The 25,997-nt window shown below is 43.5% G+C and overlaps 1 protein-coding gene across 2 annotated transcripts in view; it reads right to left on the reverse strand.

Moving 5' to 3' along the window:
* Positions 1-3,261: 3,261 nt before the first annotated feature.
* The window catches only part of ANKFY1 (ankyrin repeat and FYVE domain containing 1), a 137,536-nt gene continuing 114,800 nt past the window's right edge, over positions 3,262-25,997 (reverse strand). For both annotated transcript variants that reach the window (XM_073574611.1, XM_073574621.1), the window contains exons 21-25: positions 22,207-22,297; positions 19,855-19,979; positions 12,304-12,450; positions 12,119-12,209; positions 3,262-4,120 (exon numbers count right to left, since the gene is read on the reverse strand). In XM_073574611.1, coding sequence (XP_073430712.1) covers positions 3,988-4,120; positions 12,119-12,209; positions 12,304-12,450; positions 19,855-19,979; positions 22,207-22,297 — 587 coding nt within the window. In that variant the 3' untranslated portion in view covers positions 3,262-3,987. The remainder of the gene's footprint in view (positions 4,121-12,118; positions 12,210-12,303; positions 12,451-19,854; positions 19,980-22,206; positions 22,298-25,997) is intronic.

Consider the following 25,997-nt stretch of genomic DNA (forward strand, 5'->3'; position numbering starts at 1 on the left):
TTGGTAGCCTGTTCTTTCAGACTCTCAACCACTCTTGGGGTCTCACAGAGCCTGTAGCAGCCGTGGTGCACTTCCTGTGGATCAAGGGTCCACTCTCCATCATTCTGAATTCCCTTTCTTTCGTCCGCCTCGAAATTTTACTTCGTGACGCTGTCGCATCAGGCTACCTTGTCACCGCAATGGTACTTATCAAGCTCCGGCTTTCAGTGTACAGGTGCTCTGGCCTCCAGGTCAGCGTCTGCTCGCGGAATCTGGTTGGTATTAGTAGGGTTGGCGGCTCAGAAAGGACAGCGTTCTTTTGAGTATGATGCACTATGCCCGGGCAGCGTGTGTCCTCCTGGCGGTACTCTTTGGGCCTTCGTCTGGCACCTCTGCAGTGCGATGATATGTCCTCCACAGGTCCATGAAGTTTTCTTCAGAGCCCATGCCTAGCTTCGGCAAGTGCCGGTCGGGGTAAAAGACCTCACAGGTGACCTTGCAGGTGACGAGGGTGACTTCCTCGTCCTGACTGGAGTTGTTTGCTGTTCCCTCCCCTTGAGGACTGCTTTGGGACATCGCATGGTTTCCTGTGTCCCCCAATGAAGCGATAGAGAAAACAGGATTTTTAGTTGCTTACCGTAAAATCTGTTTCGCTGAGCCTTCATTGGGGGACACAGCACCCTCCCAAGTTGAACAGCTCGGTTACTGCATAATATTGTTACAGTGTGGATTTGTGTTTTTATCTCGTCTACAGATTACTTCTACTGCTTTCTCACTAACTGAACATCCTACTTCCTGTCGGTAGGGTGTACACTGCGGAGGAGGAGCTAACAGTATATATTGACAGAAAGCTGCTAATCAGTGGTGAGGGGGTGGTTGGACTAAGCAGCATCTTGTCCTGTGGCGTTAATCTCCTGCTGATAAAACCATGGTTGTATTGAAACGTGTTACACAGCCTAACAGATCCCCTTTAAAGTTATGGATATTGTATTTCAGTATTTTGGGCATTACATGCTACTAGGGTTGGTGTAGACTTTTTTATACATCTAGATATGACTAATATCTCCTAAACCCCTGTTTTACAATTGCATATGTTGTAGACCAATAATTACATTTCCAGGTTTACAGTATCATGTTAGGATCAGATATAGCATCTGTTTACCTCTACCATAATTCTATTGTACAGTACCTGTCATACAGAGCTGGATCACTTATTGTATTTACAAGGTTGCATTGTCAACTGATCATGTCAGCTTTACATGTATTCAGAGTCATAACCAAAATCAGCTACTCCTAAATACTGCAATAATTGCTGATTTCACATAGAAAAAAATGAAATGGTTATCCAGCTCACCCATGAACTGAAGTACACCGGTATTGCAGGGACATGGAGGACTGAGTCAGCAGCAGGAAATGAAGACAACCTGGTACAGAAGAGGTCTAGTAACAGAACCGGAGAGGTAAGTGTTAAAAACAACTATTAACTTTTTTTGTATATTGGTAAAAAATTGCATATCCCTGGGAATGAGCAAGTAGTTCGAAACGCGTCAGTCTGGTGCATTCCCTAGGAAATACAATTTTTTTACCAACACGAAAAATTGAATCTTTTTTGAAATAAATAGTTGTTTTTAACACTTACCTTACCTTTCCCGATCTGTTGCTGGACATCTTCCCTACCAAGTTGCAATAATTGAAAAGCAACTACTGTTAACCTCCTATACTATTCAGCCAATGGTTAATTATGCTATATAGATGTCACGTTTTTCTTGTGTGTCTGTCATTGGTCAAGAGTAGTGATGAGCGAGTATACTCGTTGCTCGGGTTTTCCCGAGTATTTTGGTGTGCTCAGAGATTTAGATTTCGTCGTCTCAGCTGCATGATTTGCGACCTGTAGACAGGCTGAATACATGTGGGAATTCCCTAACAAACAGGCATTCCACACATGTATTCAGGCTGTCCAGCAGCGGCAAATCATGCAGCTGAGATGACGAAAACTAAATCTCCAAGCACGCCAAAATACTGGGAGGACACCCGAGCATGCTCGGGAAAACCCGAGCAACAAGTATACTCCCTCATCACTAGTCAGGAGACATACTGTAACTGAGATGAGCCCAGTTTTTGGTGTGTTTCCACTATCTATCGTGGCCCTTTTAATGTGATGGTTTCAATAAATGTTATATTTTAGGCCTTTTTGATTCTCACGAGTTTCCTTGGTACTACGACACATCAGTCTTATTATACACACTGCCGAAAAGTGGTTGCAGTCTTCTCTGGAGGTGTTTTCCTTTCCCTGTGTGTCGCTGCCTTCTAAACATTGGGCAACGTCATACAGGAGAAAATGTAAACGCCCCCAGGGAAGAATCTCTGCTAATGCCTCCTTGGCTGAAGAGGAATTCAGCATATCGAACACCCTAAAATTTTAGAATCCAATATCTACGTAATGGACAGGAGAAATAGCTTTTCTATTTCTAGGTTTTATTCAGCTCTTCAGCCCCTTTATCATAAGGCAGTCAGTTTAAAATGTAAAAAGTGGTGAAAGGTTCTCTTAAAACATTTTCTGATGGTACAATCACTTAGATTCTGTTGACTGGTTTAGCCTTGCATCAAACCTGTTGTAATCCAAGGGTCCACATTATGTTTAGTAGGCCTATGGGAGGTAATTATCTGATAGATAGACATTATGCCATGCAATTCCAGAGAGAAAGGCAAGTCTAGGCAAACTTCAGACCGCCAATGCATCATCTCATAATATTCACAATCCCGCATCTGCACTTTCAGGGTATGATCAGGAACTGACATCGCTTTGGACACAGCACATGTCTGCTGCGTCCAAAGCGCTGCCGGCTTTTGAACGCAGGCGATTCCGCATGTGTTCACTGAACTGTGCAGAATCACCACATCCTATACATTGGACGGGTGACATTTATCTTGCGGAGGCTCACAAGATAAATAGACATGCTGCAGTCTGGAAAGACGCGCCACGTTTGTCTCCACAGGTAAGCCGCAGGTGTCGGTTCACGCATCGTGGACATGAGATTTCTTGTAATCCCATCCACTATGCTGTAACATCTGGCCGCTGCGGGTTGGATGCTACAGCATCTACTGATCATCTGCACATACCCTTCTCTGCATCACAATACATAATATCAATCCTATGTTTTCAGACTAGAGACTATATAACAGAGCTATCATTTCTGACAGTCATCAACTGACCTGTTTTTTGCGAGACCCAACAACGAATATGCAAACTTTTTGGTTAACAAATACAATAGTCGCATCATGTCAATGTAGCTTGGATATTTAATTTGTATAACAAATGATTAGGCTCGACATCTTTTTCTTATGACATGTTAGTGTTAAATCTATTACATGGAGCACTTGGTATTAGGAACAAATGAGAAACATTGTACGATTAAATTATCAGGGAAGGTAATGACAAAATTATAGAGGTCTTGGTAATAATGTTGAAACCAGTTGTTTATGATATGGGCATACTAAATGAGGAAGGTGCTAGAAAGATTTCATTATAATGTTGGTTATACAGCTTCTATTTTAAGGCCACAATTTTATTGGCTTTCCTCAAAACTAAACCCTGTTTTACAAAAAAAAAAAAAAAAAGCTCCTCTTGTATATTGACCCACAGCTTATGGGGGACACACCGCACACATTTTACAGGCAGAAGACATTATTTTAAGATCATGTAAATGAGTGGTAGTTGGAAAAGTTCCCAAGATCAAGTTACTGTAGATGTGACGCATTGATCTTCAGACCATACCATGAAGCCAGATCAATGTTGTATCTTCCCAAACTAGTACATATTTCTCCCTTGACTTCAAAAGGAGTCCACTTAGTATCAAGCAAAGCCTATACACGTACAATCAATTATTTAGACTGGAATATATCATAATATGGTCCTCTGTCCGTAATGAAGTGCAAACGCCTGCAGCTCTACCCAACAGCCTTTTACGCTGCCGTCCTTCATGTGGCAAGAATATGCCGCTTAGTGTACTAAGACACTCCACCCAGAGTCAAGACATCAAAGCATATGTTGCAAACTCGCACTGGTTTATTCAAGTCAAACTTGATAATAGGAATCTCCTTTGTTGAGCACTTATGACATAGGAGTCGTCCACAATGTCGACTGTAGAAAGAGAGAAAAAAAAACAAAACAACAACATGAAAATTCTAGTCAGATATTACTTAGAAAAATTATTATGTTAATGATGGGAGAGCAAATAGGTTTTAGTAGCACAGCAATCGGTTTTGCTTAATGTTCTACTTAAAATCTCTTAATTGCTTATATCTGGTAGTGGCTGTGTATTGGTATTGTACAGTGTGGGCCATTTATATGGATACACCTAAATAAAATGGGAATCGGTGATATCAACTTCCTGTTTGTGGCACATTAGTATATGGGATGGGGAAAACTTTGAGACGGGTGGTGACCATGGCAGCCATTTTGAAGTCGGCCATTTTGGATCCAACTTTATTTTTTTCAATGGGAAGAGGGTCATGTGACACATCAAACTTATTGAGAAAAACAATGGTGTGCTTGGTTTTAACGTAACTTTATTCTTTCATGAGTTATTTACAAGTTTATGACCACTTATAAAATGTGTTCAAAGTGCTGCCCATTGTGTTGGATTGAGGGGACACTGAGCTACATGTGTCTTTGACCAGGTAATATGTCCTTCTATTCACTTGATATTTATATTCTAATCTAGTTTTATCTCTGGTGGTGCTTATATCACAGCGGTCACACCTGTGTCTATTCCATGATTATATTTATGTGCCAGTATATGCTTTTCTTCCACATGGTTATCTAGCTTGTATTACATGAATACTGAAAGCGCCTGTGAATCAAATTGATAAATGGTTTAGGTATTTACTGCATGTTGTTTTGCACTTACAATGAGATATACAATGTTGTATTGGCATAATAGTATATCATAGTACATCGGTGAATGATAGATATCATATTTGTTATACATCCTTTTGCTCAGTGTCCCTTGAACAGCATTGTGGGTTTTTTTTTTAATTTTTTTCAGTTTTGTATTTTAAACTACCATAATAAAATTTATTGTTTTTAGAATTTATTGTTTTTAGTATATTTTTGTGATCTCTTCGTTTTTTTCCCCTCATTATTATGATACAGTGGGGATTAGAGTTGTTCTGATTAGCCTTAACGTGAACCTGACAGCCGATATGCTGCCCAATCCCTGAGCAGCATGTATCAGACACAGGCTGGCGGCCTCCCGCCTTGCTCACTAGCCCTAGAGTGACATGTCTCGGGCTATACCCGCCTGTCCAACTAGTCTCCAGTGTGGCACAGTCCTCAGCAGCTTTTAAAAGTATGTTTTTTTCCGAAACGCCGCAGTATTTCAGAATCAAATATACCTGGCTTAAATCATGCCAGTGTCTGATACGTGTTTCTTCTACAAGTAATAATTTAATTTTTTGTAGAGGAAAAGAGATCTAAAAATATAACACTTTTAAATAAATCATATAAATAGTATTTTAGTAAACAAAAGTTTGATTAATTTCTTCCCATTTTTCCCACAATTCAAAAATAAAACAACGTTTAATATGGCTGCATCCATAAAAGTCTGATCTATCAAAATATTTAGTATTTAGCCCATAAGGCAAATGCTAAAAAAGGAAAAAAAATAGAAATCTCTAGAATTGCCATTTTTTGAAATAAAAAAGGAATTAAAACATTATATGTACCTTAAAAAATGGTGCCAATAAAAACTACATCTCAGCTCGCAAAACACAAGCCCTGGTTCATCAGTGGAAATTATGGGTCTTAGAGAAAAGTGACTTAAACCATTTTTTTTCCAAACTTCAACATTTTTTGAAGCCACTAAAGTACTAAAGTAACAAAAAACTACATAGTTTTGTATTGCTGTGTGTACTGAAGTGAAGAATAATTTTGTCAGCTCATTTTTACTGCAAAATGAACACTGTAAAGATAAAACAAAAACCGATGTGCATTTTATTTTTTTTTACCATTTCATCGCACTTAAAATTTTTAATTTTTTCCTGTTTTTTTCAGAAAAATATATAAAAGAAAAAATGGTGACAATCAAAATTCCAACTTGTCCCCCAAATATTAATCCCTCGTATGGCCATGTTGACATAACAATAAAAAGATTATGGCTCTTGGGAGAAGAAAAAAAAAACAAAAGTGAAAAAGGGCAGCATCCTTAACCCCTTCACTACCAAGGGTGGTTTGCACGTTAACTACCGGGCCAATTTTTACAATTCTGACCACGGTCCCTTTATGAGGTCATAACTCTGGAACGCTTCAACGGATCTAGGCGATTCTGACACTGTTTTCTCGTGACATATTGTACTTCACTTTAGTGATAAAATTTCTTCGCTATAACTTGCGTTTATTTATGAAAAAAACGGAAATATGGCGAAAATTTAGAATATTTTGCGATTTTCAAACTTTGAATTTTTATGACCTTAAACCAGAGAGTTACATGACAGAAAATAGTTAATAAATAACATTTCCCACATGTCTACTTTACATCAGCACAAGTTTGGAAACAAAATTTTTTTTTGTTAGGAAGTTATAAGGGTTAAAAGTTGACCAGCGATTTCTCATTTTTACAACAAAATTTACAAAACCATTTTTTTTAGGGACCACCTCACATTTGAAGTCACTTTGAGGGGTCTATATGGCAGAAAATACCCAAAAGTGACACCATTCTAAAAACTTCACCCCTCAAGCTACTCAAAACTACATTCTAGAAGATTATTAACCATTCAAGTGCTTCACAGGAGCAGAAGAAGCATGGAATGAAAAAAATAACATTTAACTTTTTAGTCACAAAAATGATCTGTTAGCAACAATTTTTTAATTTTCCCAAAGGTAGCATGAGAAATTGGACCCCAAAAGTTGTTGTCCAATTTGTCCTGAGTACGCCGATACTCTATATGTGGGGGGGACCACTGTTTGGGCGCACGGCAGGGCTCGGAAGGGAGGCAGCGCCGCTTGACTTTTTCAACCTAAAATTGGCTGGAATTGAGATTGGACGCCATGTTGCGTTTGACGAGCCCCCAATGTGCCCAAACAGTGGAAACCCCCCACAAGTGACCCCATTTTGGAAACTAGACTCCCTAAGGAACTTATCTAGATGTGTGGTGAGCACCTTGAACCCCCTAGGGCTTCACAGGAGTTTATAACGCCCGGGCGTGAAAATAAAAAATCATAATTTTTCCACAAACATGATCGTTTAGTCCCCAATTTTTTATATTCCCAAAGGTAGCAGGAGAAATTGGACCCCAAAAGTTGTTGTCCAATTTGTCCTGAGTACGCTGATACTCTATATGTGGGGGGGACCACTGTTTGGGCGCATGGCAGGGCTCGGAAGGGAGGCAGCGCCGCTTGACTTTTTCAACCTAAAATTGGCTGGAATTGAGATTGGACGCCATGTTGCGTTTGACGAGCCCCCAATGTGCCCAAACAGTGGAAACCCCCCACAAGTGACCCCATTTTGGAAACTAGACTCCTTAAGGAACTTATCTAGATATGTGGTGAGAACTTTGAACCCCCAAGTGTTTCACTAAAGTTTATACTGCCCAGGCGTGAAAATAATAAATCCTATTTTGTGCCCACAAAAATGATCGTTTAGTCCCCAATTTTTAATTTTCCCAAGCGTAACAGGAGAAATTGGACCCCAAAAGTTGTTTTCCAATTTGTCCTGAATACGCTGGTACCCCATATATGGGGGAAAACTACTGTTTGGGCACACGTCGGGGCTCAGAAGGGAAGAAGTGACGCTTTGGAATGCAGACTTTGATGGAATGGTCTGCGGGCGTCATGTTCCGTTTGCAGAGCCCCTGATGTGGTTAAACAGTAGAAACCCCCCACAAGTGACCCCATTTTGGAAACTAGACCCCCTAAGGAACTTATCTAGATATGTGGTGAGAACTTTGAACCCCCAAGTGTTTCACTAAAGTTTACACTGCCCAGGCGTGAAAATAAAAAATCCTATTTTGTGCCCACAAAAATGATCATTTAGTCCCCAATTTTCAATTTTCCCAAGCGTAACAGGAGAAATTGGACCCCAAAAGTTGTTGTCCAATTTGTCCTGAGTACGCTGGTACCCCATATGTGGGAAAAAACGGTTTAGGCACACGGCAGGGTCGGAAGGGAGTGACGTTTTGAAATGCAGACTTAGATGGAATGGTCTGCGGGCGTCATTTTCCATTTGCAGAGCCCCTGATGTGCCTAAACAGTAAAAAAAAACCACAAGTGACATTGATTTGGAAACTAGACCCCCAAGGAACTTATCTAGATGTGCCCCAACTAATCTAATGTTTCCGGTAACGAAATGTAGTAGTGCATTGAGGTGTGGTACAATTTGAAGCAATCCTTAATACACAGGCCAGGTTTTTCGGGGCAGGTGTCGCATTGATAAATGGTGTCCTTGCGTATTCCGTTTTTGTAACACACTCGGCACCTTTTTTGCGATTTACCTCTTTTTCCAGTTTGCGGGACCTCCCCCGGGAAATGCTGACCTGGTACAATACGAGCACCTTCAGTTCCGGAAGTTCTGGGGCCCGCTCCTTCCAGAGTGCCAAACATCAGGGCCTTAACCACTACCTCCTGAAATTGAAGGTACGACGTATCGCTGGGGCATGCACATTGTGACAATAGGAATGCGTTGAGCATTGCCAATTGGACGATGTGCACGACCAGCTTTTTGTACCACGCCTTGGCCTTTCTCAAAGCATTGTACGGTTGGAGATATTGATCGGAGCGATCAACGCCCCCCATGTTTTTATTGTACCCCAGCACACATTCAGGTTTGCTGACCTGTGCCGAGGTACCCCGTACAGTGCTGAGGGCGCTGCCATCACCGTGTATGGTGGTCAAGAGAAAGACATCCCTCTTGTCCTTGTACTTGACCACCAGCAGGTGGTCGCTACATTGGGCCCTGCTCTCACCTTTTCGGAGCATCTGCCCAAGTAGCGTCTTCGGGAGGCCTCTCTGATTTTTGCGGACAGTACCGCAAGCTGCGGTACCTCGCGCAAAGAGGGCTTTGTAGAGTGGGACACTGGTATAAAAGTTATCAGTGTAGAGGTGATAACCTTTATCCAGCAGTGGGTGCACCAAATCCCACACAATTTTCCCACTCACTCCCAGGTCAGGAGGACACTCAGGGGGGTTCAATCCTGGTGTCCTTTCCTTCGTACACTCTAAACCTGTGGGTGTACCCTGAGGTACTCTCACACAGCTTATAGAGTTTGATTCCGTACCTGGCCCTCTTACTGGGCAGGTATTGACGGAATCCGAGCCTGCCCTTAAAATGAACCAAGGACTCGTCCACGCAGATGTTCCTTTGGAGCACGTACACTTCAGCAAACTTTTTGTTGAAGTGTTTGATGACCGGCCGAACTTTGAACAGACGGTCAAAGTTGGGGTCATCTCGTGCGAGACACTGTGCATTATCGTTATAATGCAGAAACTTGAGGATGGCCTGAAAACGCGCCCGGACCATGACCATTCGGAACACTGGAGTGTTGTATAAAATATCAACACTCCAATATTGCGAAATTTCAGGCTTCTTCAGGATACCCATGTGGAGGACCAGGCCCCAAAACTTCGTCATTTCAACTGCGTCCACAGGAGACCAGTTAGTATAGGATGAAAGCGGGTTTTGCTCCAAAAATTGCCGAGCGTACAAATAAGTTTGCTCCACCATGTGGTTAACAAAATCCTCAGAGAAAAAGACTTTGAAAAAGTCAATTTCTGTGAGGCCGGTGGTGTCAAACTTGATTCCTGATTCTGCCACAAAATCAGGAATCAGTGGCTCGTAATTTTCGGGGGGCGAGGTCCACACAGGGTTTGCTGAATCAGCTGCGGGCATGGTGGGCGCTGCCTCATCTTCTGTCCTGGAGCGTCTGCGTGGCGGTTCCGCAGGACCCGAGGAGGAAGATGAGGAGGGGGAAGAGGAAGAAGAAGAGGATGAAGAATCCGAAAAATAAAGAAAAGTCGGATCGACATCCTCGTTATCAGTGTCGGAGGCAAGGTAAGAATATGCCTCCTCCATTGAATAGCGCTGTTGGGAGGAACGTGATGGGCGGGACATTTTTTTGTGTAAATATGGTGCTTGGGTGTACTTTATTTATAACTGTGTATGTGGTGGGAGGCTAGTGATTGGTGCACACTATCCTGTAAGAAAAAGCTAAAAGGAAATGTGGAAAAATAAGTCTAAAACAGCAGGACCTAGATATGGTAAGTGAACGGCGTCACTTACCAAAATTTAGTGGCTGCTGGATGTGTGCACAGGGGTGGCTCAAAGGGGGGGGGAGTGAAAAAGAAAAATGGAAAACAGCCGGCACGAACTTTTATAAGTGAATTGCGTCACTTATCAAAATTCAGCGGCTGCTAAATGTGCACACGGAAACGGCACAAAGGGGGGTAAAAAGAGGGGGCTGGGGGGATTGGGGTGGATGAATAGAGATCGGACAGGGATCAACAGTTAGGGTTGTAGTTAGGTGGCACAAAAAGGGGAGAAAAAAATTTAAACGGCAGGCAGGTGGCGCAAAAGTGGGGTGGAGGGGGGTGGGGGATGGGGGGATTGGGGTGGATGAAGAGAGATTGGGCAGGGGTCAGTTAAGGTTGTAGTTAGGTGACACAAGGGGGGGGGGGAAAATGAAAAACAGGATGTGTGTGCGAAGGAAAAAAGCGAGCACAAGTGTTGATCGGTGAACTGCGTCACCGCTGGATCAACGCTCGGTGGCTGCGCACGGAGGTGGCGCAAAAGTGGGGTGGAGGGGGTAAAAATAGGGGGAAGGGGGATGGGGGGATTGGGGTGGATGAAGAGAGATTGGGCATTGGTCAGTTAGGGTTGTAGTTAGGTGGCACAAGGGGGGGGGGGGGGGGAGAAAAAAAATGAAAAACGAGATGTGTGCGGAGTAAAAAAAAAGCGAGCACAAGTGTTGATCGGTGAACTGCGTCACCGATCAACGCTTGGCGGCTGCACACGGAGGCGGCGCAAAAGGGGGGGTGGAGGGGGTGAGGGGGGGTAAAAGGGGGGTTGGACGGGGGATGGGGGTCTATGAAGATAGGTGGGGGGGTAAAGATAGATTGGGCAGGGGATCAAGGATCAATTAACACTTACAGTTGTAGTTTTCTTTCTTCTTCTTCTTTCTTCTGCAGGGATTGTGATGCTACAAGCTGTGGCACCACAATACCCAGCACAGGAGCTCTTGCTGCGTCCGACCTCTCTGCAGGAATCCTCAGCTAGAGTGAGGACCCCTGCAGACAGGTTAGACAGGTCAGAGGCAGGTCAGGGGCAGGTCACAGAGCGGTCACATCGCTGCTGTGACCTGTCATTGGTGGGATCGAATGATTACATCAATCCCACCAATCCCTGATCTGCCTGGTGACCATGGTAACTGCCTAGGATCGGAGCTCACAGCTCCGATTCCTAGGCAGGTCATGGCCAGGTCATCAGCAGGGCACAGAGCGGTCACATGGTGACCGCAGCTGTGCCCTGTGGCTGGCGCGATCGCCGATCTAATCGATCGCGCCAACCACTTCCTGCAGGCCCTGCTGGGCCTGTCCTAGGCTCCGGCCTAGGATCGGTGCTATTACAGCACCGATCCGGGCCGGTACCGGCAGGGCACAGCGGCGATATTGTGCCGCTGTGCGCTGCGATTGGCGCGATCGATTAGATCGGCGATCGCGCCAATCTGGGGGCTTTTCTCCGGTGCCTGGCGTTGCCAGGCACCGGTCCTAGGATCGAGTACATCGGTACTCGATCCTAGCCTAGATTCCTGTTATTTCAGCCAATCTGATTGGCTGAAACAAAGAGAATTGCTGTGATTGGTTGTTCTGAATTGAACAGCCAATCACAGCTCAGAGAGGGGCGGGCCAGGGCGGAGACTGCCCGGGATGCCGAGGCCATCTATCCTGAGGTAAGATGGCATCGGCATTTTAATGCGATCACCGCGACTTAAGTCGCAATGTCGCATTAAAGGGCATGACGTAATATTCCGTCCATGGTAATTAGGTCCATGGTCACATGGATGGAATATTACGTCAATTGTAGGTAAGGGGTTAAAGGCTTAAAGAGAATTTGTGCTATCTTGATGTTCGAAAAGTGATGCATCTTACCAGTGGTGCTTGCGTGTTGTAACACCAAACTTGGCCGCACACTCATAGCAATTGGAACCATCGCACCATGGAGGTTCCTGAGTTAACATATCTGGGAAAAGAAAAAAAGATACTTAGGTAAATGTATGAAAAATGGAGCACAAGTCTAAACTAATAGTATTCCTTTGAGTACTAGTATAACTTGCCTAAAAGGCGAAACAGAAGCTGTTTAGTAGCTACTTGATAATTAAATATGTTGATCCCTTGGTTGTTGTTCACTCCCAGTCTGGCACCAGCCTTCACAATGGCGCGGCAGAGGTTGGCATTTCCTTTCATGTACGCCAATAGAAGAACTAGAAAAAAAAATGGCAAGGCCATCATGTAATAATAATAAAAATAATAATAATAATAATAAGCAAACCTGAAAACACCTTTTCCTAAAAGTACATTTTGAGGTATTATTACTTGGAAATTATAGCAGATAAAATATATTTCCATTGAATATTAATAGGTTAATCTTTATAGAGCTGATTAGAACTTAAAGGGGTTGTCCACAAAGCCTTTTAAAATAAAGTACACCACCTTTTAGAATAAAAAGGAACTGCTTACCTCCCACACCGACACCGTTTCAACAATGTCTGAGAAGAAACTCGCCCACAATGATATCACGTGAGTCCTGCAGCAAATCAGCAGCTTCTATTGGGCTGCTGCTCTCTAACTTCCTACAGATGAAAATTGGACAAGTAGAAGACGTGAGAGCGCAGCAGCCTAAAGATGGCTCCTGATTGATATGCCAAGTGAGCCCTGCAGTCAATGTACTGCGAATCCGAATAAACCTGGCACCAATATTGCTGGAATGACGCCGGTGTGGGAGTGGAGTATGTGTAATTTTTACTGTACAAGCGAGACTACATTCTTAAGGTAGTGGACAACCCCTTCAATATATATTTTCTATTAATATTCCTGGAAACCAACATTCTTACCCACTTATTCTTGATTTCAAATTGGAGCTCAACATGTATGGTGTTTGCGCCAAAGCTCAATCTGTTGGATATCGATTGGGGTACATGGGTGACAGATAGGGATATTACAATAGGTAGTCTGAGCATAGTTTTGTCAACTTACCTGCTCACAATGATGAATTATGTACAAAGTCAACTATCTGTGGCACGCCAGCCGCTTTAAAACTACGACTACCAGCATGATCTGCCAGGAACTGGCTAAAAGCTGTGTCAGCTAGTGAAACACATCAAAACAAACCTTTCCCTTAAGAGATATTCCACGACTGGGCTAACATCTGAAAATTCTCTAGACCATCACTGACGTATCCAATCCCTCCTGTGCTACTGCTCAGACAACGATTAGGTCACCTCCATCATCCATGTGCAGCTGCAGCCAACCAGTGATTAGCTGCAAGCCCATCTGAATGATAAAACACGTCGTCATCACGGTGGGACCATTGGGGGTCATGGGAGAACAAGGCATTAAATAATGATTTTGTATTTTTGTTATTTTAACAGATTTCAACCTGTTAGATTTTTGAAACATCTCAGATTATCAATTTAGTTTGTTGTTGCAAATTCTACCACAATCTAAATAAACTACTGGTTAGCAAAGTATAGGCATAAAACTATTATTAAATAATGAAAGCATAATGAATGTAACAAATACTACACACTAAAACACGAATATTAGGAGACTACCGACACTAATGGTCAGTAAAACAGGATTTTTGGTTGCTTACTGTAAATTCTGTTTCTCACAGCCTCCATTGGGGGACACAGGAACCATGGGTGTATGCTGCTGCCACTAGGAGGCTGACAATATGCACAAAAAAGTTAGCTCTTCCTCTGCAGTATATACCCCACCAACTGCCACTAGGTTAACCAGTTATTGAAAAAGCAGTAGGAGAAACATGATTGAGAGATACAAAACATAGAATCATAGAATCGTAGAGTTGGAAGGGACCTCCTGGGCCATCTGGTCCAACCGCCTGCTCAAAGCAGGATTCGCTAAATCATCCCAGTCAGATGTCTGTCCAGCCTCTCTTTGAAGACTTCCATTGAAGGAGAACTCACCACTTCTCGTGGCAGCTTGTTCCACTCATTGATCACTCTAACTGTCAAAAAGTTTTTTCTAATATCTAATCTGTGTCTCCTCCCATTCAGTTTCATCCCATTGCTTCTAGTCTTTCTTTGTGCAAATGAGAATAAAGTTGATCCTTCTACAATGTGACAGCCCTTTAGATATTTGTAGACAGCTATTAAGTCTCCTCTCAGTCTTCTCTTTTGCAAACTAAACATGCCCAAATCCTGCAACCTTTCCTCATAAGACAGGGATTGCAGACCGGTCACCATTCTGGTCGCTCTTTTCTGAGCTTGCTCCAGTTTGTTGATGCCTTTTTTAAAATGTGGTGCCCAAAACTGGACACAATATTCCAGATGAGGTCTGACCAAAGAGGAGTAGAGGGAAATAATGACTTCACGTGATCTAGACTGTATGCTTCTGTTAATACATCCTAGAATTGCATTTGCCTTTTTTGCTGCTGCATCACACTGTTGACTCATATTCAGTCTGTGATCTATTAGTATACCCAAGTCTTTTTCACATGTGCTGTCACTTAGCCATATTCCTCCCATTCTATATATGCTTTCTTCATTTTTATTGCCCAGATGTAGTACTTTGCATTTCTCCCTGTTTAAAACCATTCTGTTAGTTGCTGCCCACTTCTCCAGTTTATTTATATCTTTTTGAATCCTCTCTCTCTCTCTTCTCTAGTATTAGCTATCCCTCCTAGCTTTGTGTCATCAGCAAATTTAATCAGTTTACCCTCAATTCCTTCATCTAAATCGTTGATAAAGATGTTGAACAATACAGGGCCCAGGACAGAGCCCTGTGGTACCCCACTTGAGACATTCTTCCAACTGGATGTGCAGCCATTTACGACCACTCTTTGGCTCTTTTAAAACTCAAACTGTAACATATAACACAGTAAAAAGAGCTAATAAATAAGGGAGGGTGCTGTGTCCCCCAATGAAGGCTCTGAGAAACAGATTTTAAAGGTAAGCAGAAAAAAATCCTGTTTTCTCTATCGCTTCATTGCAGAACACAGGAACCATGGCACGTCCCAAAGCAGTCCCTGGGGAGGGAACAGCAGAAAACTCCATTCGAGTCGAAAAACTCACCACTGCCACCTGCAAGATCCTTCTACCTAGACTGGCATCCGCCGAAGCGTAGGTATGGATCTTATAAAATTTAGTGAACATGTGAATGGAAGATCAGGTTTATGCTTTACAAAAGTTGTAGGGCAGATATCCTATGGTGTATCGCCCAGGAGGCTCCCACTGCCCGGGTACAGTGTGCCTTAATTCCCGGAGAGGGGCACTCTGTTCTTTACCCGGTAAACCTCCAAAATTGCCATTCTGATCCAGCGAGTAATCGTAGCCTTGGAGGCCAACAGGCTTCTTCGCACACCTTCTGGAATGACAAAAAGAGTCCGTCTTCCTAAAGGGGGCGGTCCTTGCCAGATAGACCCACACTGCCCTGACCAGGTCTAACCTGTTCAGTAAACGCTCCAGAGGATGAGTCGAAGCAGGACAAAAGGAAGGGAGGACAATATCCTCATTTTGGTGAAAAATGGACACCACCTTGGGAAGGAAGGAAGGTAGAGGCCGCAAAACCACCTTGTCCTGATGAAGAACCAAGAAAGGAGGGCGACAGGAAAGAGCCGCCAATTCCGAGACACGCCTGTGGTAATGGCCACAAGAAACGCCACCTTCCAAGACAAAAGGACAGAGACGTCAGACGTTTAATGGGAGAACTCCTAAGGGCCTCCAGGACTACATTGAGGTCCCAGGGGTCCGCAGGTGTCCGATACAGGGGAGCCGCATGCGCTACCCCTTGGAGAAAAGTTCTGTCCTGAGAACGGGAGGATACATTTTTCTGGAAAAGAATAGAAAGTGCTGACACCTGGCCCTTTAGCGAAGAGCAAAACCAGCGTCAAGTCCCGCCTGGAGAAAAGCCAAGGTGGAAGGAAGAGAAAAGGACATAGGCAGGGTATGATTAGACTCATACCAGCTGAAAAATAGGCTTTCCAAGTCCAATAATAGACCCTGGGAGACTATGGCTTCCTAGTCTGGATCATGGTGCGAATCACTCGATCTGAAAACCTGGACGCACTCAGAACTACGGTTTCAACAGCCACACTTAAATTGAGCGACGGAGAATTCTGGTGGCACATCGGTCCTTGGGACAGAAGATCCAGTCTGTCTGGGAGCCTCCAGGGGGCATTCGTGAGAAGATTGATGATCTCTGCGAACAAAGACCTTCTGGGCCAATCCCGTGCAATCAGAATAACTGGCACCCCTTCCGCCTTGATCTTCCACAGCCTAGGAAGAAGGGAAAGGGGAGAACAAACTGCGACCAGGGAATCGCAGTTTGATGAGGTCCACCGCAAGAGGATCGCGGAACCTGGAAACGAACTGTGGAACCTTCCTGTTCAGCCGGGACATCATGAGGTCCATATTTGGAGTTCCCCATCGAAGTCAAATCCGATGGAAGACTTCCTGATGCAGGGACCACTCTCCCGCCGCAAGACCCTCGCGGCTGACAAAGTCAGCAGGCCCAAATGTCCACGCCGAGGATATGCCCAGAGGAAAATCTTGGGATACCTCGCCCATCGCCAAGGGGCTCCGAGTCCCTCCCTGGCGATTGACACATGCCCCCGCTGTGGCATTGTCTGAACTTGGATTGGAAGACCCTTGAGAAGCCTTTCCTAGTGACGGAAGGACAGAAGTATGGCCCTTATCTCGAGGATGTTGATCGGCAGAGAGGATTCCTCTGCCGACCAACGTCCCTGGACAGTCAGGTGGCGAAAGTCCGCACCCCGGCTAAGAAAGGCTGACGTCCGTCATCACCACCTGCCAGTGAATGGGAAGAAAAGACTGGCCCTGGAAGATGAGAGGGGATGACGGCCACAAATTGAGAGATCGTTTGACTCGGGACGAGAGCCGAATCAGGAGATCCAAAGAATAGACCTGTTCCACTGAGATAGGATAGCCTGTTGAAGAGGTCTTGATTGGAATTGTGCAAAAGGAATTGCTTCCGACACTGCCACCATCCTTTCCAGAACAGTCATGGCTGAGCGGAAATATGGAAGTCGAGGGCCCTGCAGAGAGCGAACTCCCTGTTGGAGGATTGCTCTCTTCTCTTTGGGAAGAAACACTCTTGTTTGGGAGGTGTTGAACAGCATGTCTGGAAAAATGAGGCGCTGAGTTGGAACAAGGCAAGACTTTGCCCTGTTGACTAGCCATCCGAAACGGGACAGGGTGTCGGGAATAGCCAGCCTTTCCTGGGCCTGAGAAAAAACGGAGCCTTGATGAGGATGTCGTCGAGGTATGGGATGAGCAATAGACCCCTAGTCTGCAGAATGGCCATTGACGCTGCCAATGATTTTGGTAAAAACCCTGGGAGCGGTTGCGAGCCCGAACGGCAGAGCGACAAACTGAAAATGGTCCTGCTGCACTGCAAAACGCAGGAATCTCAGATGACATGAGAAGATAGGGACATGAAGGTAGGCGTCCTGGATGTCTATGAAGCACAGGAACTCCTTCGCCTCCATGGAAGCAATAAGGGACTCCATCCTGAAATATTGCAGTCGGATCCCCTCTTGTTCAGTAACTTTAAATCCAGGATGGATCGAACCGCAGCATCCTTTTTCGGCACCACAAATAGGTTTGAATAAAATCCTGTGAAACTTTCCCTGTCTGGGACAGGAACAATGACCCCTTAACTGAAAAGAGATGCAATGGACACAAAGAAACCCGGAACCAGAGAAGCATCTCTTGGAAGACGGTATTCGACAAATCGATCTTGGGGCCTTGAAACGAAATCTATTGTGTATCTGGAGGATACCACCTCCCTGATCCATGCGTCCTCATCCGAGGAGAGCCAAACGTCTCTGAAAAACTGGAGATGGCCGCCCAGCATGGAAGTTTCCCTGGGATCTTGATACGAGTCATGCTGAGGAAGATCTGCCATGTCTAGGCCTGGCTGACCTACCCTGCGCGTTATGGGGACGCCAGGAGGGAGTGGGTTTAAAGGAAGCCCTTTTCCTATCCTGGCGAGCCTGTGGCCTCTGTTGGTGGGAAAAATCCTCAGTCGCAGGGAAACGGTGAAAGGCTAAAAGGACCGAAACTGACGCTTCAGTGGGGGCTGGCGAGGTTTGGACTGAGGAAGGAGGGAGCTCATCCCTCTGGTGGCCTCCTTAATAATTTGGTCTAACTTGTAGCCAAACAAATGGGAACCCTGTAAAGGCAAGTTGGTAAGGGACTTTTTTGAAGATAAGTCAGCCTGCCATGCCTTAAGCCAAACAGTTCGTCGGATGGCCACAATATTGCTGGACGCCTGAGCGGCGCATGAAGCGGCATCCAGGGAGGTAGATACCATGTACTTCCTTTCATGAGAAATCTGGGTCGCCAAGGTCAGCCAAATCCTCCTGCAGAATGACCTGACGGAGCCATTTGACCCATGCAGCTATGGATTTTGACATCCAGGTAGAGGCAAAGGCCGGGCACAATGTAGAAGCGGCCGCTTCAAAGGCAGACTTTGGAAAAGATTCTATGATCCTATCATTGGAGTCCTTGAGGGATGCTCCATTTGTGAGCAGGAGGAGAGTGTTGGTGGACAGTCCGGAAACTGGAGGGTCCACAGTTGGAGAAACAGTCCAGTTCGCAGTGAGCTCGGGGCAAAGGGATATAGGAAATGTCTGGTCGGGTTCTCCCTTTCCCTGGCAAGTACCTCCTCAAATTCTCTATGTGGGGCAAAGACCTCGGGAGCTGGTTTCGTCCGTCTACATGAAACCGCCTGTTTTGCGGGTTCCGTAGAGGTATCCTTAATGCTAAAGGTCTGGTTGACTGCCACAATGAGGTCCTGGACCATGACTCTCATTAGAGGCCTGGTTGGAATCCAGGTCCAAGTCATCCTCTGCATCCGAAATCACCTTGCCTGACTCGGGAGAGGAGGATCGGGAAGAGCCAGACCGCCGGGAGAGGCCGAGGGGAGAGATGGAGCGGGAAGAGGACCTGGAATGACGCGTCTGCCTGGATCTCTTACGGCCTATGTTGCTAGGCACAGCAGGTGAGTCCTGCAACCCGAGGCCGGAAGAGGCAACCTGTCAACAACGGACCACGAGGGTCTGCAACACCTTGGCGAGGTCCGCCACAGAATGACAGAGAGGAAGCCCACACTGGAATAGGGGCACCGCTCTCCCCCGGGGCAGTAAGGGGCTCCTGTGTAGTGGGTCTGACAGGCTCTGATGGGCGAGTGGATTGGAGATGGGGGCCAAGACCAAATCCGGATCACCTAAACACTCCTCTGTTAGGGTCTGGGGTCCTGCCATCTAGACATATGAGGATATGGGGTGGCAGTACACACCATACTCATTCTCTACGTGGGAGTACAGTTGTGACTGTACACACTGTATCCCTCCAGAGATAGGAGAGAAGATCCACCTGAAAAAGAAGAGACGTTACTGGAAAACGGCGAAAACCAAGGTAGATATGGGCCTAATGAAAGACCCATGTCTACCTCCTACTGACACTAGGCTAAAACGGATTAACCTAGTGCCATTTGATGGGGTGTATACTGCAGAGGAGGAGCTAACTTTTTTTGTGCATAGTGTCATCCTCCTAGTGGCAGCAGCATACATCCATGGTTCCTGTGTCCCCCAATGAAGCGATAGAGAAAAAAGTAATTACCTGTGTTTCCCTCTGAATCTGGTTTATCAAGTGGGTATTCTGGCATACATTCCAGGAAGAGTTCAAAGATAGCAGCAGCATTCTCCTTCCCGTACTGCCCTAAAATGTGCATTGGCGATTGGCCCCTGTCAAAAGGAATAGGATATTAGGTAGAGCCACAGTGAAAGGACTACTATTAACAGCACCTCTCTCTGGACATCTGTTGGGTCCAGACCCAGTGTCCTTTAAGACAAGCACGTATTGTAAAAATAACAACTAGCAATATGTTTGGTCCCTGGCCTATGGTACTTTTCTTGCTTTTGTTAATAAATTACACTTAATTCTTTAAGAGAATCTGTCAGCAGGATTTCACCCGCCACACTATTTATATGTATGTGTAGCTCATTCAAAGACAAGTCCAGCAGTACCTTTACTAACATGGCCAGCCCCTTTCTCTGTCACTGAGAAATAATCAGTGTTTGAATTGATGTGCAAATGAGGCATTAGAGTCATTTGTAGATCTGAAGATTCTGTCACTCGAGTGGTATTCTCCACCAAGGGCCACCTCCTCCTTCTTGAACCACAGCGCCTTTGCCTGACGCCACATAGCAAAGATACTGTTAGTAAAGCAGAAGGAGGATAGGGAGTAGAGCTGGTGTGACAAAGGCTTCAGATGTACATATAGCTCTTTAGCCTCATTTGCATATCAATTCAAATGAGGATTTCTCAGTAACTGAGGAACGAACTGGCCATATAATGGTATTGCGTGACCTGCCTTCGAAAGAGAGATATATATATATATATATATATATATCTCAAGAAACAAAGACGGGTCACCGTTGAAACGCTGCCACCTGAGGATCAGTAAAGTAACCACTGTTTTCACATTTAATTTGAGTGCTGCCTAATATATATATATATATATATATATATATATATATATATATATATATATATATATATATATATATATATATATATATATATATATATATATATATATACACACACATACAGTCATATGTAAAAGTTTGGGCACCCCTATTAATGTTAACCTTTTTTCAGAAAGGCAGAGAAGAAGAATGCTGAGAACAGTCAAGGACAATCCACAGACCACCTCCAAAGACCTGCAGCATCATCTTGCTGCAGATGGTGTCACTGTGCATCGGTCAACAATACAGCGCACTTTGCACAAGGAGAAGCTGTATGGGAGAGTGATGCGAAAGAAGCCGTTTCTGAAGGCACGCCACAAACAGAGTCGCCTGAGGTATGCAAAAGCACATTTGGACAAGCCAGTTACATTTTGGAAGAAGGTCCTGTGGACTGATGAAACAAAGATTGAGTTGTTTGGTCATACAAAAAGGCGTTATGCATGCCATGTATTGTTGACCGATGCACAGTGACACCATCTGCAGCAAGATGATGCTGCAGGTCTTTGGAGGTGGTCTGTGGATTGTCCTTGACTGTTCTCAGCATTCTTCTTCTCTGCCTTTCTGATATTTTTCTTGGCCTGCCACTTCTGGGCTTAACAAGAACTGTACCTGTGTTCTTCCATTTCCTTACTATGTTCCTCACAGTGGAAACTGACAGGTTAAATCTCTGAGACAACTTTTTGCATCCTTCCCCTGAAAAGCTATGTTGAATAATCTTTGTTTTCAGATCATTTGAGAGTTGTTTTGAGGAGCCCATGATGCCACTCTTCATAGGAGAATCAAATAGGAGAACTACTTGCAAGTGGCCACTTTAAATACCTTTTCTCATGATTTGATACACCTGGCTATGAAGTTCAAAGCTCAATGAGGTTACAAAACCAATTTAGTGCTTCAGGAAGTCAGTAAAAAGTAGTTAGGAGTGTTCAAATCAAGAAAATGATAAGGGTGCCCATACTTTTGCACCGGTCAAATTTTGTTTAAATGCAGATTGCACATTTTCTGTTAGTACAATAAACCTCATTTGAATCCAGAAATATAACTGAGTCCATCAGTTATTAGATATATGAAACTGAAATAGCTGTTGCAAAAACCAAAATTGTTATAAAGAAAAAAAAAGGTTAACATTAATAGGGGTGCCCAAACTGTTACAAATGACTATATATATATATATATATATATATATATATATATATAGATAGAGAGAGAGAGATAGATAGATAGATAGTGAAATGCTGCTGGCAGATTCTCTTTATTGTTCAAGACCATTTTGGATATATGATGCCTGATGTGTGTATTCTGCCCACCGTAGACCTGGTAGAGTGGCACTTGGGCCACATATTGTTTCAATTTAGGCAGGAATAAGTTCTTAGTATTAAATTCACCACTAACCCGGTGAAACACGGCAGTAGTAATGCTCAATACGTATTTATTTACTGCTTACCTCAAGTTAAGTGCCTCTGCATCAACATTACATTCTGTTAAAAGACAGCGAATATTATTCAGGCGGCCATGCATTACTGCCAGATGAAGTGCTGTAAGGGTGAATAAAACAAGTCAGAGCTATGATGAGACTACTTTAACCCATGAATGTGTTTTCCGAATAGGCTTTAAACAAATCAGTAAATCTACATTAGTGCTGCCAAGTGAGCCGCACCTAAGCTCATCTATTTGCATGACTAGTGCATAAGACCACTCAGTGACTAAAAATTGGTTGCAGCTTGGGGTTTTGCGACAAATAAATTTTTTTTCATGCTACCTTTACCTTAAAGGGGTTGGCAGACATACGGTAAGTTATCACCCATCTACAGAACAGCAGATAAGTGTCTGATTGCTGAGATCCTAGTCAGCCCTATGAATATTGCTCTAGATCATACATGTCACTTATATTTGGCCCGCCATATCATATCAAGGACTATGTGGGGCCATTATTCTGTATGGAGGACTATGTGGGACCCATTATACTGTATTGAAGACCATGTGGGTCCCATTATACTGTGTGGGGATCACGGGGCATCATACTGTGCTGGAGTCACCATACTTTGCCACGAGAATTGAGGGGAGAGAACAGTAGGGCCATCATACCGTGCGTGTGGTGTGTATTGTGAGGGTATCAAACTGTGTTTGGGGGGCACTTTTGTTGGCATCATACTTTATGGGGGCAATGAAAGGGCAATCTAAGGGCTTCAATAAGAGGAACATTACTTTGTAAGTGCTGCAAAGTTATGAACTATGCTCCTCTGACCCCACCGAATATTACAGGGCTTTTTTTTTCTTTTTTTTTTTTTAGGGGGTGGGGCCTAATTACAACTTATGCTAAGGGACCCCATGATTTCTATGTACATCCCTGCCTCTGAGGAAATACCCAATGCTCCAGTCATGAGGTCTGTCGTTTAAGATTTATTAATTAAAATGTACTTACTTTGTGGAAAAACTCCTTTAAGTTTGTTTCCATATTTTATAAGGAAAAACTACCTCAATTTAACACATTTTTTTTTTAAAATAAATATAAAAGGTTGGCCTGCGACTTTGTCCAAGTTTTAATTCTGGCTGTCTGTGTACTGGACTTTGACATTCCTGCTCTATAGTCCATCTTATAAAATGGTCACACATGTGCAAAAGAACTCCGTTCACTGTTTATGGGACAAATTGAAGTAGCAAAGTGCCCTAGATGGCTCTTAGTTCCATAGCCAATTAATAGCACAATGGAAACCATGCAAGACCATCGTTCAATTCAAACTGGGCCCCCATAGCGCCATTCTAAGGAATAGTTAGGTTCACAGTGGTCAAACCTCCAAAGAACAGACAAGTATCATCTATCCTGTGGTTGGATTTTAAGTGGTTGACCAAAGCCTTTAAAGAAAACGTTCCAGTTAAGACCCTTTTCAATTTTACTTTACATAAAGCGGGTGAAATAAGTATTGAACACATCACCAATTTTCTCAGTAAATATATTTCTAAAAAGTAGTATTGACATGAAATCCTCACCAGAGGTCGGTGACAATCCATTCAATCTAACCATAGATGTCCAGAAATTACGTTATGTGTAATAATGTGAAATGACACAGGGAAAAAGTATTGAACACATTTAGTGAAATTTATTAAATACTTTGTACAGAAGCCTGTGTTAGTGATGACAGCTTCAAGACGCCTTCTGTATGGAAAAACTAGTCACATGCATTGGCTCAGGTGTGATTTTTGCCCATTCCTCCACACACTCTTCAAATCCTGAAGGTTCTGTGGGCTTCTGTGAACACTAAACTTTAGTTCCTTCCAGAAATTTTCTATTAACCCCTTAACCTCCAAAGGTGGTTTGCACGTTAATGACCGGGCCAATTTTTACAATTCTGACCACTATCCCTTTATGAGGTAATAACTCTTGAATGCTTCCATGGATCCCGGTGATTGTGACATTGTTTTCTCATGACATATTGTACTTCATGATAGTGGTAAAATTTATTTGATATAACTTGCGTTTATTTGTGAAAAAAATTGAAATTTGGCGAAAATTTTGCAATTCTCCAACTTTGAATTTTCATGCCCTTAAATCAGAGTTACGGCACACAAAATACTTAATAAGTTACATTTCCCACGTTTACTTTACATCAGCACAATTTTGAAACCAAAATTTTTTTTGTTAGGAACTTAAAAGGGTTAAAAGCTGACCAGCGAATTCTCATTTTTACAACACCATTTTTTTTTAGGGACCACATCACATTTGAAGTCACTTTGAGGGGTCTATATGATTGAAAATACCAATAACTGACACCATTCTAAAAACTGCACCTCTCAAGGTGCTCAAAACCACATTCAAGAAGTTTATTAACCCTTCAGGTGCTTCACAGGAAATTTCTGAATGTTTAAAAATAATGAACATTTAACTTTTAACAAAAAAATTACTTCAGGTCCAATGTTTTCTTATTTTCCCATGGGTAACAGGAGAAATTGGACCCCAAAAGTTAGTGCAATTTGTCCTGAGTACGCCGATGCCCCATGTGTGGGGGTAAACCACTGTTTGGGTGCATTGCAGAGCTCAGAAGGGAAGGAGCGCAGTTTGACTTTTTCAACACAAAATTGGCTGGAATTGAGATTGTTCAACATGTCGCGTTTGGAGAGCCCCTGATGTGCCTGAACAGTGGAAACCCCCCACAAGTGACCCCATTTTGGAAACTAGACCCCCCCAAGGAACTTATCTAGCTGTGTGGTGAGAACTTTGAACCCACAAGGGCTTCACAGAAGTTTATAACGCCCGGGCGTGAAACTAAAAAAATTTTTTTTTACACAAACATGATTTTAGTCCCCTATTTTTTTTTTCCCAAGGCTAACAGGAGAAATTGGACCCCAAAAGTTGTCCAATTTGTCCGAAGTACGCTGATATCACATATGTGAGAGAAAACTACTGTATGGGCACATGTCAGGGCTCCGAAAGGAAGTAGTGATGTTTTGGATTGCAGACTTTGATGGAATTTTCTGCGGGCGTCATGTCGCGTTTGGAGAGCCCCTGATGTGCCTAAACAGTGGAAACCCCCACAAGTTACCCCATTTTGGAAACCAGACCCCCAAGGAACTTATTTAGATGTGTGGTGAGAACTCTGAAACCCCAAGTGCTTCAGAGAAGTTTATAACGTAGAGCCATAAAAATTTAAAAAAAAAAAAAATCATTTTTTTCCACAAAAATCATATTTTCGCCCCCAATTTTTTATTTTCCCAAGGGTAACAGGAGACATTGGACCCCAAAAGTTGTTGAGCATTTTGTCCTGAGTAGGTTGATACCCAATATGTGGGGGTAAACCACTGTTTGGGCACACGTCAGAGCTTGGAAGGGAAGCAGCACCGTTTGACTTACACATTTTGCGTATAACCAAATCAGCATATACTCGCTCATCATAATAGTTATGGAAAACAAAGTGTATACAATGAGTTTTTGGTAATACAAATCAATCCTAATACACATACTTGGTCATACAGAACTCGAAATATTACAGTACATCTAAAGTACCTATCCTTAAAATTGAACACTAAAACTACCTTACTGCCAAAAGCAATTTCCATATTGTTAATATTATGCTACTGTGTAGTGTGAGCCAATGTATACTTTACCACTATCTCTATCGTATTGGAGCGAGGTCATTACCTACGAGATGATATAGTGAGGTGCGATGAGTTCCATATATCCCAAATTTTATTAAATTTCCCTAAGCAGCCCTTATTCTGGTATAATGTTCGCTCATAAGG

Source organism: Dendrobates tinctorius, unplaced genomic scaffold (assembly GCF_039654945.1).
Source record: "Dendrobates tinctorius isolate UK_male_01 unplaced genomic scaffold, ASM3965494v1 ptg000007l, whole genome shotgun sequence".
Classification (NCBI taxonomy): Eukaryota; Metazoa; Chordata; class Amphibia; order Anura; family Dendrobatidae; genus Dendrobates; species Dendrobates tinctorius.